Source organism: Poecilia mexicana, unplaced genomic scaffold (assembly GCF_051168715.1).
Source record: "Poecilia mexicana isolate PSO_F unplaced genomic scaffold, ASM5116871v1 scaffold_4, whole genome shotgun sequence".
Taxonomy (NCBI): Eukaryota; Metazoa; Chordata; class Actinopteri; order Cyprinodontiformes; family Poeciliidae; genus Poecilia; species Poecilia mexicana.
The window spans coordinates 9,544,375-9,557,646 of NW_028263373.1; the positions used below are offsets into that span (position 1 = coordinate 9,544,375).

Here is a 13,272-nt window from a genome sequence, read left to right on the forward strand (position 1 = left end):
AAAGCTGTTATTCTGGACAAACACGATTTTGGTCAAATGTTCTAATCTAAAAGTTTTACTGAATCCGAGGCACAAACAGTAATTTTCAACATCACGTAGCGTAGTCTGAAAAAAGCCCCAAAAGATGGCTCGTTAATGGCCTGACACAAAGAAGTCGGATTGCGGAAAGGAGCCGGAATTCCCATCACTTTAGTTGGAACAATTAAGGCACATTACTGCCACCGCGTGGCAGCAACAGGAAATTAAGTTTTTACATTGAAACTCCATAGACAATAAAATGTAAAACTAAAATTTGGGGCGTGTTTTTTTTTCTTGTCTTTTTTTTTTTAAAGATTGGTCTTCTGGAAAGTATAAATGTTAAAAGATGTAATGTTGAACACCTTTTCCTTTCAGACTAATATAATAAATACATTCAGGCTTTCTCGCAAAGCATTTTTTTCTCATTAAAAAGCCTATTGCATACAATATTATGTACACAATATTGCTTAGTACCTATAATGGAGACTAACATAGAAAAAAGGACAAGTTAGTACATTACTGCTGACTATATAAACTCCTCTGGACAATGATGGGGTTGGAAAATGGTTTCCGACATTTACAAACATCTGGAAAGCGTTTCAAGAATTTGTAAGAAATTAAATATAAAGCAAAATATAAATGCAGCTGTTCTCAGAGGTCACAAAGACAAGAGAGCACAGAGGAACAAAGGTACGGAGGAAGTGAACGCTCATTAGTTATGGATATCAAAAATACACTCGCGCACATCTCACAATGAAAACCACACTTTTTTTTAAGAACTGATTTTAATTAATTCAACACATCAATAACAGCTGTTAGAATACGATCGTTTCCAATTTTACAGTTTCATCCTCGACAGGCAACAAACGTGTCTCCACATCTGTGCATTTGGTACAGAGAAAAACAAAACCCACCTTAATCAGCCCTCTCAGTTCTCAGTGGCATTAAGAGTCCAGTGGCGCTGCACTCAGCTTCTTATTGTCTACTTGCCTAGAAGAACTGAAGGCAAATCAAGGCTTAATAAAATATTATTTAATTTTATTGTCTTAATAGGAACATATAAAAAAAAAACATTTACATCATGGATTGTAAGCCTCTGCCTGTGCTACCAATATGAATTTTTAAAAGAATAGATGCCACTACAAAGAAAAAAAAAAAAAGAGCCTCAGCTGTCTCTAGCTTTCAAACTAAAAGCACTCAGTGGCTCAGTTCCACAGTAACAACCCGCACCACCTCATCTTTGACCAGAAGCCCACGAGAAGTCAGAGATCCCCTCACAGCAACAAATTAAAAGAAAAAAAAAAAAAAAAGTATGTGTGCATAAATTACTGACAGCTTCTAAAGTTAAAGACCGGTATTAAGATTTCTCCATTTTGCCTCAAGGTATCCTTTCTGGATTTATCCTGTTCAGTTTTGCAGGCATTGGTTTTTGGGTGGCTCACCAAACTATCCCCTCCTCCCTTCATATCCATGTCATATGCTGTTAAGGTAAAGAGGGAAACATGGAAGACGAGATCATCTAAAGTAATTCCTTTCATCAGACACGCCCCGAATTGTCGTGTAAATTACTGTGAACCTGAGCGAGGGAAAATAAAAACCAATCTGCTAAAACTGCAACTCGGAAAGCACACCCTGCAGAACTGGACCTAGCCGAACCAAACCGACACACAGTGGAGCAGGACTGCAGCTGCTGAAGGCTCCTTTACTGGATTCCTAGAGTGATAGCATGTGAGAACTGGTTCAAGAGTCCCTGTTCAATACTTGCCACACCAAAGAGTCTTTCAAACTAAGAAAAACATCTGAAAGCGTTACATGAACGCAGATCTCTAGCAACATCTTAATACATGAAATATATCTGAAGCCTGCATTTGTAGACTGAGCATCTTTATCTGGGAGGCAGACATCAAATATTTACACTAGTGCAGGTGCAGAGGATATATTAGAGTCTTGAGAATGCAGCAAATAAGATCTGATTTTACTCCAGCTAATAGATAAAACCTCATCTAGAATGCTAAGAGCCTGAGAGTGAGAGACACACAGAGAGAGAGAGAGAGAGAGAGAGAGAGAGAGAGTTGGTGCAGTAGAAAGCCGCTATCATTTTTAAACAGGATCCTTTGTGACCTGGTCAGGTAGGTGAGGATTTTATGCAGCAGAAAATGCACTGAAAGCCTTGAATCTTTGATCCAGCTCGTCTTCTATACCTAAAGAAGTAGAGCCACCAACCTTGAAGGTACTTGGTTGCAAACAGCAAAATCCCATGCAAGTGGAGATGCCATTGCAAGTAACATCTGAAGCTAGATGTTGTGCAACTGACCAGGAACAACTGCAAAATAAAAAATAAAAACATATACTAAATAAATAATTGAAACCCCAAAATGGCATCAGCACTTCAACAGCCTGTTCTGGTAATTTGTTTGATTCAAAACCTTCAGTATGAATCAACCAAAAAACATAAACACACGAAACTGAAACCTCACTTCGTGACATCCTCAGATAATCTTAAAATACTGAAATCAAATTTCAACCACTTAAAAAAAAAAAAAAAAAAAAAAGGCACCAAAACTCCATAACCAGCTCCTGCCAGCGACCATTTCTGCTTTGGGCCAGTACCAGTACAGTAATTTTGATGTATAGCCTGCCCGCGTAATAACTTATTTCAACAAATGCCTAATAGTAGCCGTTTGTTTTCGCAGAGAGGCGCAAGTCTTTGCTTCGTTCAGAAGCTGGTAATCCACACACCTACTACTTTTCAACTGGGTTTCTTTGTTGCTGCAGAGGGAACACAGCTGCACAGAACAAGGGGGAAAAAAAAGAGAAAAAGAATAAAGGCAAGAAAAAAAAACTCCAGTGTAAAATTGGATTCAGATATTCTCATTCACCCACTTCTTTCAAACCAACTTCCGGGCCAATCTGCTAAGTGTTAAATGACTGAGGTAGGTTCTCTTTAGGACAATAAAAATTGAAAGCTGAAGACGTATCCAAAATGGATGAATTGCCGAGAGTGAGAGCTCAAGCTTTAAATCAATCTGTCAAAAGATTCCCAGGGTTCTCAAAAGATTGTTGCCTTGTCCTTCAAACATTTTCATGCCTTATTTTATTTGTTTTTCATCCAAAAAGCTACTGAGCAGCCTCTGTTTTCAAATTGCCAGTTCCTAAGCAATGTGACAAAAACCAGATGCAAACATTGAACGCCCATGGCTAAAAGAGCCAGTAATTTGGAGTCTATACAAAGAGATGGTGAGAAGGGAGGAGACTGAAAAGAGAGAGGGAAAACAGACAGAGGTGGAGGTGGGGTGCTCGGTCCAGTCGGTGTCTGCAGTAGAGGCCGGACGGTACGGATACTCACTGCAGGGTGGCGCCGGGGAAAATGGACTTGCTTCCACAGATGTGCAGAGCAAACAGGACTCCTGCTCACTGCAAGCTGAAGAGTCACTGACGGAACAAGTTTGAGCGTGTGTGTTTGTTTCGTCTGAAATCGAACCAGAGCTGCTAAAAAGGCTCTGATGCTCGGGAGATGAGAGCGTCGGTGCATCTAGAGGGTTACCGTGTTCCTGTCCTCACATTTTAAGCCCCGCCCGCCGCCCTGCCTCCGCGCGTCAGTCTGTGAGGAGGGACAGAGCTGCAGGGTCAGTATGCGGTGACCAGGTCCTTGTCGTAGTTGTACCGCCCCCTTTTGGGGGCGGGGCTGTCGTTGCTGTCATCTGTGTCGTCGCTGTCCCCCCCTGCCCCGCCCCCTTCCTCCTCAGAGGAGGAGTCCAGAGTCAGATCTACCACCACTCCTCCGCCCGGCGCCGCTGCAGGTCCTCCCGCGGCTGCGGACGTCCCCACGGAACCGCTTCCGGACCGACCCGACAGACTGGTGCTGCTGTGGGCCGGCGAATGTCCGTTTGCTTCAGGAATGCCTGAAGAAAAAGTCCCCATGTTATACAAAACAAATTCATTTTGTTGAGATTTTATATTATAAACCAATACAAAATAGTTCACCACTGTAAAGTTGAGGGGACGAGGAGTGATCTTTATTTTTGACAAATGAAATTCTTGTAATGTTACTGATTATGACTTACAATTTTTGAATTTTCAGAGACATGAAATAATTTTCAGATTAAAAGGAGATGAAAACGACTACAAACTACAAACCAATTGTAATTCCTTTAAAATATTTGGCCACTTTGTGCTGTCATCACATAACATCCCAATAAAATACACTGAAGTGGTAGCTCATAGTGTTACAAGGCACTGTATGTAAACATTTAGAGCAAGAGGGCACAGGGTTAGTTACGTACATATATCAACAACAGGGTACTCTGGTGTGTTGCTTCGTTCCCTTTCCCTGTCTCTGTCCTTTTCCTTCTCATCTCTGATTGGTCGCCAGGAACCGTCTGTTAGGTACTCGATCTCCTCAATGTCTTCACTCGTCTCTTTGAGAATCTCGGATAATAACCTAAAACAGACGGCGCAGGTTTGAGGGACCTCATAAAGAAAAAAAAAAGAAAACACACAACATACGAAACAGAAAAAAACTCCAACTCACATCAAAGCACCAAGGTTCAAATCTTCTGTCTCTCTATATTCAGCAAGCATTTAAAAATCTATCCATCCTACCATAAAAACAAGCTACAATAAATCTAAATGATTTATCTGCTGATGGGAAATTTCAACAGTGAAAACTGTTGGAAAAAAAAATTACAGAGAAGTTAAAAGTTGGGGACTTTCCACACCAGCTTTCTTCTAAACAATGCAAATAGACCTCACAGCCAACATGTAGTACAATGCTTTCAGTCTTTGAGAAATTAAAGGAATGCCGCAGAGTTTGGAGTCGAGACTCTGCAGGACATTACACGCCCAAAAACTGTAGACGAGTTCGAACTGTGCTTATTCTTTTCTATCATCTTACAATAAATTGATACCTTGACATTTAAAATTTTGGAAGAATTTGGAAACACTACTGCCGGATCGACATGATTGTAGTGCCAACTGATCTCTGCATTCATCCCAACACGCCAAACAATTTCTTCTCACAATATTAGGTAATTCTCGCAACCAAGGTGCTACTTTTTCCACCATACCTACAAATGTTTTTTCTCTCCAAAATAAAGTCGTTAAGAATTAGGAAAAAGAACAAAACACAGCTCACCAGCAGGATTGGCAGCGAAACAAGAATCCTAAAAGGAATCATTCACAAACTAAAATGTTTGTTCATGGATTCTGCAGACGATTTTATCCAAAGAGACGTAGAAAGCAGAATTTAACAACGCCGCTACTAGTGAGAATAGCAGGTAGGAGATGCTCTTTGAAACGCCTGGCGTCCGAGAGTTTCTTGAAAAGTGAGACCCCTGTGAGTCTGTGCACTGGTACAAACATCTGGTGACATCTTTACTTTACGAAATATATGTGATATAGAACTTTGGTAAACTATGCAATTAATGAATTACATTGTTTTTGTTCTATTTTTAAAGAACAAAGAAAAAAAAAGGTTTTACAAGAGATTAAGGAGACTAATAATGTCCTTTTATATTTATGCTAATTGGGGAAAAATTATCTCCTTACAAAGCAAACCGCACAGTTTGCAGAGAAGAAGTGAAAAGAAAACCCTTGTAGTAAGTCATTTTGTTGAATAGAACCATAAAGGAACTGCATTCTTGATCAAAGCATTTAATTTCTATTTTATTTCTGTTTGAAATTAACAGCCTAAATTAAGTGGCATGAGACTCTGTGGTTGCAGACCCGTGGTTTAGGAGATCTAGACTTATAAGAAATCACACTTAGTGATCCTAACAAGATTTCAATAAATCTTTAAATCTACTGTAATTTTCTGACTCGGGGAAACTGAACAGTTGGTATAAACAGAAAATAAGTGAAACGGCAGATTTTAATAATAACAACAACAGAGTGAATTTAACACAGAGAGGTCTAAATGTTTGTACATTGACAGAGAAAAAGGAGATTAGGCCGGAGAGGAAAGTCTCCTACCCATCGATTGTAAGCAGTTCAAATGGAGCAGGTTTGTCGCACACGGGGCAAGTCCATGTGGGCTTCTTCTCATTCATCTGCAGGAAGAAAACCGCGTCGAAGCACTGAAGATGGGCGCAGGTTAAAACTCGGCATGGCACACCGAGTCGCATCTTCACCAGCTGGGACGAGAGGATGATGGAGGGGGGGCAGGTGTTGCAAATTAAACAACCTTTTGAAATCTACAACTCTCAAAAATGTATTTTGTTGTACTTACTGGACAGATTAAAGAAACTCTGAGGCCTGTGGTTGCAATTTCACTCTCTGGATCAAAGCGAAGCTTATCTTGGACTGGTGGTAAATAGTAGAAATATATTTGAAATGCAGCAAAGGGGGAGGTGAGAGGGCATTTTAAAAAACAAAAACAAGATGACGATGATGATCACCGTTATTTTTGTTCTGAAATCTTGACTTACTGCGTTCACGACAGCGTTCTGCACTCTCAACTGAGCAGAGCTTCAGCCGGTTGAAGAGGTCTGCTGCTGTGAAGACCCTCACTAAGTACACCGCCACAGAGTAACGCTGGAAAGACAGATTTACAACCTGAGCTGTCAAGTTTTAATCAACTGCTACACAGATTGAGACAAGAGGAGTTTTATTTTTGGAAGCATGAATTTACTTCTCCATATTTTTGTGCATACGATTCTAAATCATAATATTAGGGACATTGTAAAAAAAAAAAAAGTAAAAAGAATCCAACTAGCACATTCCACTAGTGCAGAAAAACAAACACAAAAAAAGCCGTCGGTATAATCTGCAGAAACTGCTCAGAAACTCCTCTTCTGGGAAAACAAAACTCTGTACTCAGGCTTACTGAGCGGGTTGTGCAATCGAAGGTTTAGGACGAAAGCAAAATGGACGGCGGCTTTTAAACAAAACAAGGCAGTCTGAAGTTAATGGAGCAGTTTCACCATTTATTCCACTTAAGAGGGGAAATGGATTTGAAAGTTATAGATTAGGTTGTTGCCGTTTTGTTTAACTAAAGCGTTAAAGTTAGTCAGCATTTTCCAGGTTCTTCAAAAGATACTTTGATACCAGCATGAATTTAAGAAAGTAATACAAAGTACACCAAAAAGATTTCACAATCTTTGGGCAAAACCCAATGACTGATTTGGATTTTTTTCCCCCTCTTTAAAATTCTATTTAAGCTTTTAACCAATTATCAACACATTTCTTTTTTGTTCTTTTTTTTTTCTCAAACACAAATTCCTTTTTTTTTCATATTATTCCCTTTCAGCCTCTGTAGTAGTTCTCATCCACACATCTGAAGAGTTTTATGAAACCAGGCTCAGTTTAACCTACAAAACACTTAAAAACCTACGAGTCCCAGCATGCCTTGGTGGATTCTCTTAGATTTGCTCTCCTGCTGCTCTGACATGCAGCTAAGAGTTGCAGCATCTGAGCCTGACCTTGCCAAAGTTCCCCCAGGTGATGGTGACTCTGTTGGGGACGCTGGAGAGATGCAACCAGGGGGTGATGTTTATGGGACGACAAGGACGCCGAGGCTCAACTCCAGGCTTATTGGAGGGGTAATATCCCTGTAAACACACGTGTGCACACACACACACACACACACAAAGTAACATGTTTAAATTCAGTTCAAACAAAACAAAGGATCTTAATAGAAACTTGATCTTAATTAAACACAGCAAATCTTAATCAGATTATAACCAAAATGAAAATTTCTTAAATGCTAATGAAGTTTAAATCCCTCTTAAGAAAGCATTTTGATCTCCAACTGGTCAGTTTATTATGTACACTTATTCAGTGAATCAGCCAATCAGATGGCATCAGAACGGGGAAGAATTGGGATTCAAAGCATTTTGAATGTCACACAGTTGCTCGTGCCAGATGGGCTGGTCAGAGGATTTCAATAAGTATCGATCAAGGCACATGGCTCTGAGATACTATTAATCATATGACAATAATCAAATATGATTTAAACACAATTTCTGAACTCTAAAGTCTCCGCCTTTTCAAATATACATCTGATGTTGGCATCAACAGCAGCTGAGAGTTAACAGGCAAATGTATTATCGCCATGCAGAGTCTAAATCTGCATGGATTTAGACTCTGCATGGCGTCTAAATCCATGACACTTGAAAAATGACATCCTTCCCAAATATGATCCAAAACTTATAAATGCAATGAATATTTCAATTCAACATGTTGTGCAGCTCTGCGATTGATAGGCTGGTTTTCTCTCACACAACCAACTCTCTAGTTTAGAGAAAAATGATCAGAACAAAGAGAAAATATGCTGACACAAAACGATGCTAACCCAGGCTGGAGTCAAACCTGTCCTTTCGTAATATTAAAGTCTAACAATTAGCCAGCAAATAACAATAAAAGGTTAACCTGCTTTCCTGAAACATCAGCATATATCAGAGTGAATCAACCTACCGGAACATGACAATAGGACTGGTTGACTTTGACAGCAATGTTGGGGGGATACTGGTCCTCCTGAACACCAATAGGGTCTGAGTAACAGATTCTGCATGACAGAGGAAGCACAGCAGCATGAACGATCATCTGTGATAATCAGGGTTTTAAAAGGATCTAACATAAACGATGCATCTATCAAATAGAAAAATGGATTCTAGACAACCTGGATAAGCATTTCGAAACTCACCTAAGAACCACTTGGACTGATCGGATCCCAGCACGAAGCTCACTGGATAGACAGTTTAAATTAAACATGTACTTTAGCGTTATAAAAACAGGCAGTTTAGAAAAACACAAAACTCCTGAGTTATTACCTTGCATTCCGGACCTGGTCTGCTTGGCTTGGTGTTAATTCGAAGACGCAGTGACTGTCCTGTAATTTTTCACTGTTGTGGGCAACTACAGAGACAAAAGTAGGCAGAAGTCAACAAAAACAAAAAAATACAACCTTAGTATATGAACTTGGTTTGCACTTACCCAGCTCTGTTGGCGCCAGAAGCGTCTCTAAGGTTTGGTAGAAGGGCAGAGGGACCAGCCTGACCTCGGTCGCAGGTGTGTGGAGCGGTTTGGAGATCCCGTTGAGGTAGTCTGTGCCCTGTGAGGTCAACGATGGGGAGGAGCTGAGCGATGAATACGCCACCGGGACGCCCTCTGGACGCCGCGCCGGGAGCCACGCGGCTGACTTGGGGAAACGCGACTCGTAAAGCTGCCGGACGTTCTTCAAGAGTTCTGGACTGTACTCGGTCTGCACTAGCCTCAGCGCACGCCCCACCAGGTCCTGCTTCAGACCACTTTTGCTGCGACCCATCGAGGCCAGCAGCGTCTGTAGGTCTGAGACCCGGAAACTTTTCACCATGTTCTGAAGGGAGGACAAAGCAAAACCGTAAGAAAGACTTCATGGGAGAAAACTTTAAGCCTGTAAACTGAAAACTTAACAAAATAAAACATCTTACACTTTGAACACCAAGTTTCTAACCAAGCAGATGGAATATCTCAAAACTAGACCTGTGTAACCACGTTGTTACACACTACGTCACTTTGATCATAAATGTTCATTTCAAAAGTGAATATATACATCACTATATCATATCAATGCATCCTGCACACTGACTTTTGTAACAGCCAAAGTGGTTTAACATAATGTATACTGGAAACTTAGTGTTTCTGTGCAAAGCTTACATCTTACAGCTTGAAGCAGCCTTGTTGAGTGGCAGTAGTTTTTCTTGATCTCAGGTAGGATTACAGGATTACTTTTTTTGAAATGTCAAAATACTTCACACAATTTCTGGTTTATAAGATGGACTAAAAAAAGCCATCCTTGTACAATTTGCAGTACAATCCTTGTATATTTGCAAGGTTTTTTTTTTTGTTTAACTAGCAGAATGAAATTTCACAGAAGGTGCACATAGCACTAACAATAAGGGTAAAAATAAAAACATCTACGGAGTATATCTGTGTATATACTGACTGATAAATGCCACTTATAATGAGAAATGACATTTCTCATTTAAAAAAAGGATAAAATGTATCGTTCAGCTCTGGCAAAAGTGTTTTCTTAAGCATATCGTTTCAGGGTTTTCATGGTAGTACAGTTGGTAGCGCTGTTTCCTCGTGTTGCAGTGAGAAGATCCTGGTCCAAACCCACAACTTGGGGTCTTTCTCAACGAATGTTCTCCCCATGTAAGCACGGGTTCTCTCCGGGTACTCCAGCATTCCCAAAAACATGACTGTCTACTCTAATGGCCAGCAGATACGAGTATGTGCGTGTGGATGGGTGTATGTCCTGTGTGTCTCTGTGTTGCTCTATGATGGATTGTCCAACTGACCAGGGCGTACTCTGCCACTCCCCCAACGACTGCTGGGGACAGGCACCAGGCCCAATGCGACCCTCCCAGAAAAAGCTGGTATAATCGATGAGTGGATGTTCACGTGTGTTTTCTATAAGCAAGTATGCAGTTTCTTTTCACTCCACTCTATCGACTGGGAATTATGCTTTTGGCTGTGCCGTCTTCTCAACATTGACATATTGTCAATTATATAACAAAATATAATTTGTTATCTTTTTTATTTTTATTATTCCAATTAGCAAAACAGACAAGGCTTACTGTTTACGTTAGGACCAACATGGCCAGATTTACCTGAAGAGCTCAACTAATTAATTTGTTATTAACTATTTAGATAGTTAATAACAAATTAACTATGTAAATAGATATATACCATAGCATATTCTGAATAATATTAGCCTGAATAAATGTACAATTTCCATATAGAATTATGGACATGTACTTTTTCTATATTAGTATTATATTTTAATTATGATTTTAATGAAAAATAATCCAAGCCTATTACTTGTGTGTTTCATGACAGCGTATTCCATCTACATGTTTTACTTCTCAATACAAATACATAAAGGAATACATACTATTCTGCATAAAGGAAATTGAATAAAAAGGTGTATTACAAATTAATTAACTGTCATTTTTGACTATTAAAAAGTCAAAACATTTAAATATAACTTGTTAAACGTTTCAAATTAAACCTGTTGGTGGTTCAAGATCAGAAGCATAAGTTCGTGTATGATTTTCAATTTATAAGTATTTTGTTTTGACAATCAATGCTACAAAATATATTCCCATGACTACATAAATATCTGAGGTCATGTTTACTCATATGTAAAGAACTCGTTTGCTGATCTCATAAGAGGAACATTTCAGCAGAGAACAAGGTACACTAGACAAAAACAAGTAGCCTAAGAGAGGACGTCTGTTCAAATTAGCAACTAGAGCGATTGAAACAATGTTTTTGACCTGACATGTTGCTACTTTGTCTGCCGGTGTTCTCTTGGATACAAGTGGACAGATGCTTTATATCTAGATTGAAAATCGCACAATTCTGTTCTTTTTGTTTAGAAAGCAAAATGCTCAGCATCAATAAGGTAGCAATCAGGAGGCTTGCCTCTCTAGAGACTAGCCTGTCAGTATTCAATCATTTTGACAGATGGCCGACTCTAAACACAAAGAAGCTAACTAATAAATAAATACCTAAACTATTTGTATAACAAATGAAGTCGGATGAATTGTGTACATCTTTGATATGTGGTCTCATTCATTATCGGTGTCTTCCCTCAGACACAGCATGATGCTAACTAAACCAAGCACTTGCCTGGTTAACATAACCTAGCAGGCTAGCTTTGTTAGCCCCACAGGCTAGTTCTTTTCGTCGTGATTTAAATATGTCAAATTCGTAGAAATTTCCATATTTAAAATATCGATAAACGAGCCCATGTTAATCCACAGCCGGTGTGACTTTCAGGTCATATTCCCGCGTCCGTTTCCCCATCAAGCGAAAGCCACCAAGCTTTACCTACCATCGCTTCCACCAGTTCGGCCGCCATCTTCGCGTTGCAGTACCGCGAGAGTCACAAATGACGACAAGTCCTCCACCAATGAAAGGCCAAACCTTTTTGACAGAGGTGACGTTTTGACCAATAAGAATGCGAAACAAAAGAGTGACACTTAAAATAGGCGGGATTACAGTCTTTTAAAGATATGGTACACCTTTAAAAAAATACTCAGAGGCAGGTCTCTTTTTCTACATTAGGCCTCAGTATCAATGAATTTCAATGGGCTTCAAAATAGGTGTCAATATAATATGTTCCAGTTTTATAATGTTGAAAAATTTCGAACCCATGTCTCTGGTACTGTTGAAATTCAAGCTGAAAGTAGAGCACTGGCTGTCAAAGTGGATGGGGTAGCATGGTCCTTTGAAATCCCGTCCGAGCAAAAAAATCCGTTTCGGGTTTTGTAACCAGTCATGGGAAGTGAAGGTGAAGCTTTGTGTGAGGCATGGTTACAATTACACAAAAACGACTAATTAAACAAAGTGAACATGCATTACTGTACAAAACAGTTAAATTCAATTTAAAGCATGAATACTTATATTGCAGCAAATAGTTCAAGCATTTTCTTACAAGTGTATGTTTGGAAATGTACACTTATAAAAAAAATCAGTGAACATAATCCTGATAATCCAGTCCTGATTTTCCAGTAGCTCTTCAATCTGTGAAACTGCACCATAGGACGTTATGAAGTTAGTGATCGTATTGTAATATATTTTATCTATACTATATAAAAAAAAGGATTCTAATCAGCTGGACTGATGTAATCAAGTTAACTGTACACATTATCTCACTTAACCTATTAAAATGTGTTAGAACGTCAATTTAAAAAGAGAAAGACCAACTGGAAATAATCCATTCTCTATAATTAAGAAAACAAGTTGCAGCTGTGATTAACATAACACGCATGTGCCACGATGTGACAACATGGTCATGAATTCTCATCTTCCCACAGTAAGCACTTCAATACTTTTTAGGGTTTGTTTTTTTTGTCACACTGTTTGATATACCCACATTCTTGCTTTGAAAGTTTGTCAAATGTCTTAATTTCATACTTAATGCTATATTTAGGTGGAACTTTTAAGTAGCTAGCTTGTTCAGTGCCTTTTTTCTACAATGTCTGAACATCTAAAAAGCGCTTACTAAACATTTTTCAAAAAGAGGAAAATACGAATGTTTTTTTGTGTAATTTTCACTTGAACAAAATTTTGTTAATAAAAGTAAGTTGCTTCGCAAGACGATTGTAACTTAGTTTGTAATAGAATTAGAATTTTACAGTTGTAAAGCAATGCATATTTAGTAATAAATAAATAAATGAATAAACACGTAAGAATCAATTTTATTACTTTAGAAATGAATTCCAAATTGAGTATTCCGTTTTGACAAAACTTGCTCAACATTTG

General features: G+C 39.0%; 1 protein-coding gene across 1 annotated transcript; it reads right to left on the minus strand.

Annotated features, from left to right (window-relative positions):
- Positions 1–784: 784 nt before the first annotated feature.
- pias4a (protein inhibitor of activated STAT, 4a) lies at positions 785–11,923 on the minus strand. Its single transcript, XM_014983675.2, has 11 exons — positions 11,840–11,923; positions 8,950–9,331; positions 8,787–8,871; positions 8,660–8,701; positions 8,431–8,521; positions 7,437–7,565; positions 6,444–6,549; positions 6,245–6,318; positions 5,989–6,149; positions 4,302–4,459; positions 785–3,920 (listed from the first exon to the last, which is right to left on the minus strand). Exons 1-11 carry the CDS (start codon positions 11,864–11,866, stop codon positions 3,646–3,648), a joined length of 1,530 nt encoding a protein of 509 aa, XP_014839161.2. The 5' UTR covers positions 11,867–11,923; the 3' UTR covers positions 785–3,645.
- Between the last annotated feature and the right edge of the window lie 1,349 nt (positions 11,924–13,272).

Excerpts from the sequence above, each read along its gene's own strand:
- pias4a (XM_014983675.2), bottom strand. The coding sequence starts at position 11,866 with ATGGCGGCCGAACTGGTGGAAGCGATG. Across the intron at positions 8,872-8,949 it reads TCTGGCGCCAACAGAGCTGG|TTGCCCACAACAGTGAAAAA; the intron begins GTAAGTGCAAAC and ends TTGTCTCTGTAG. Across the intron at positions 6,150-6,244 it reads GAGTTTCTTTAATCTGTCCA|CTGGTGAAGATGCGACTCGG; the intron begins GTAAGTACAACA and ends CTCTCGTCCCAG.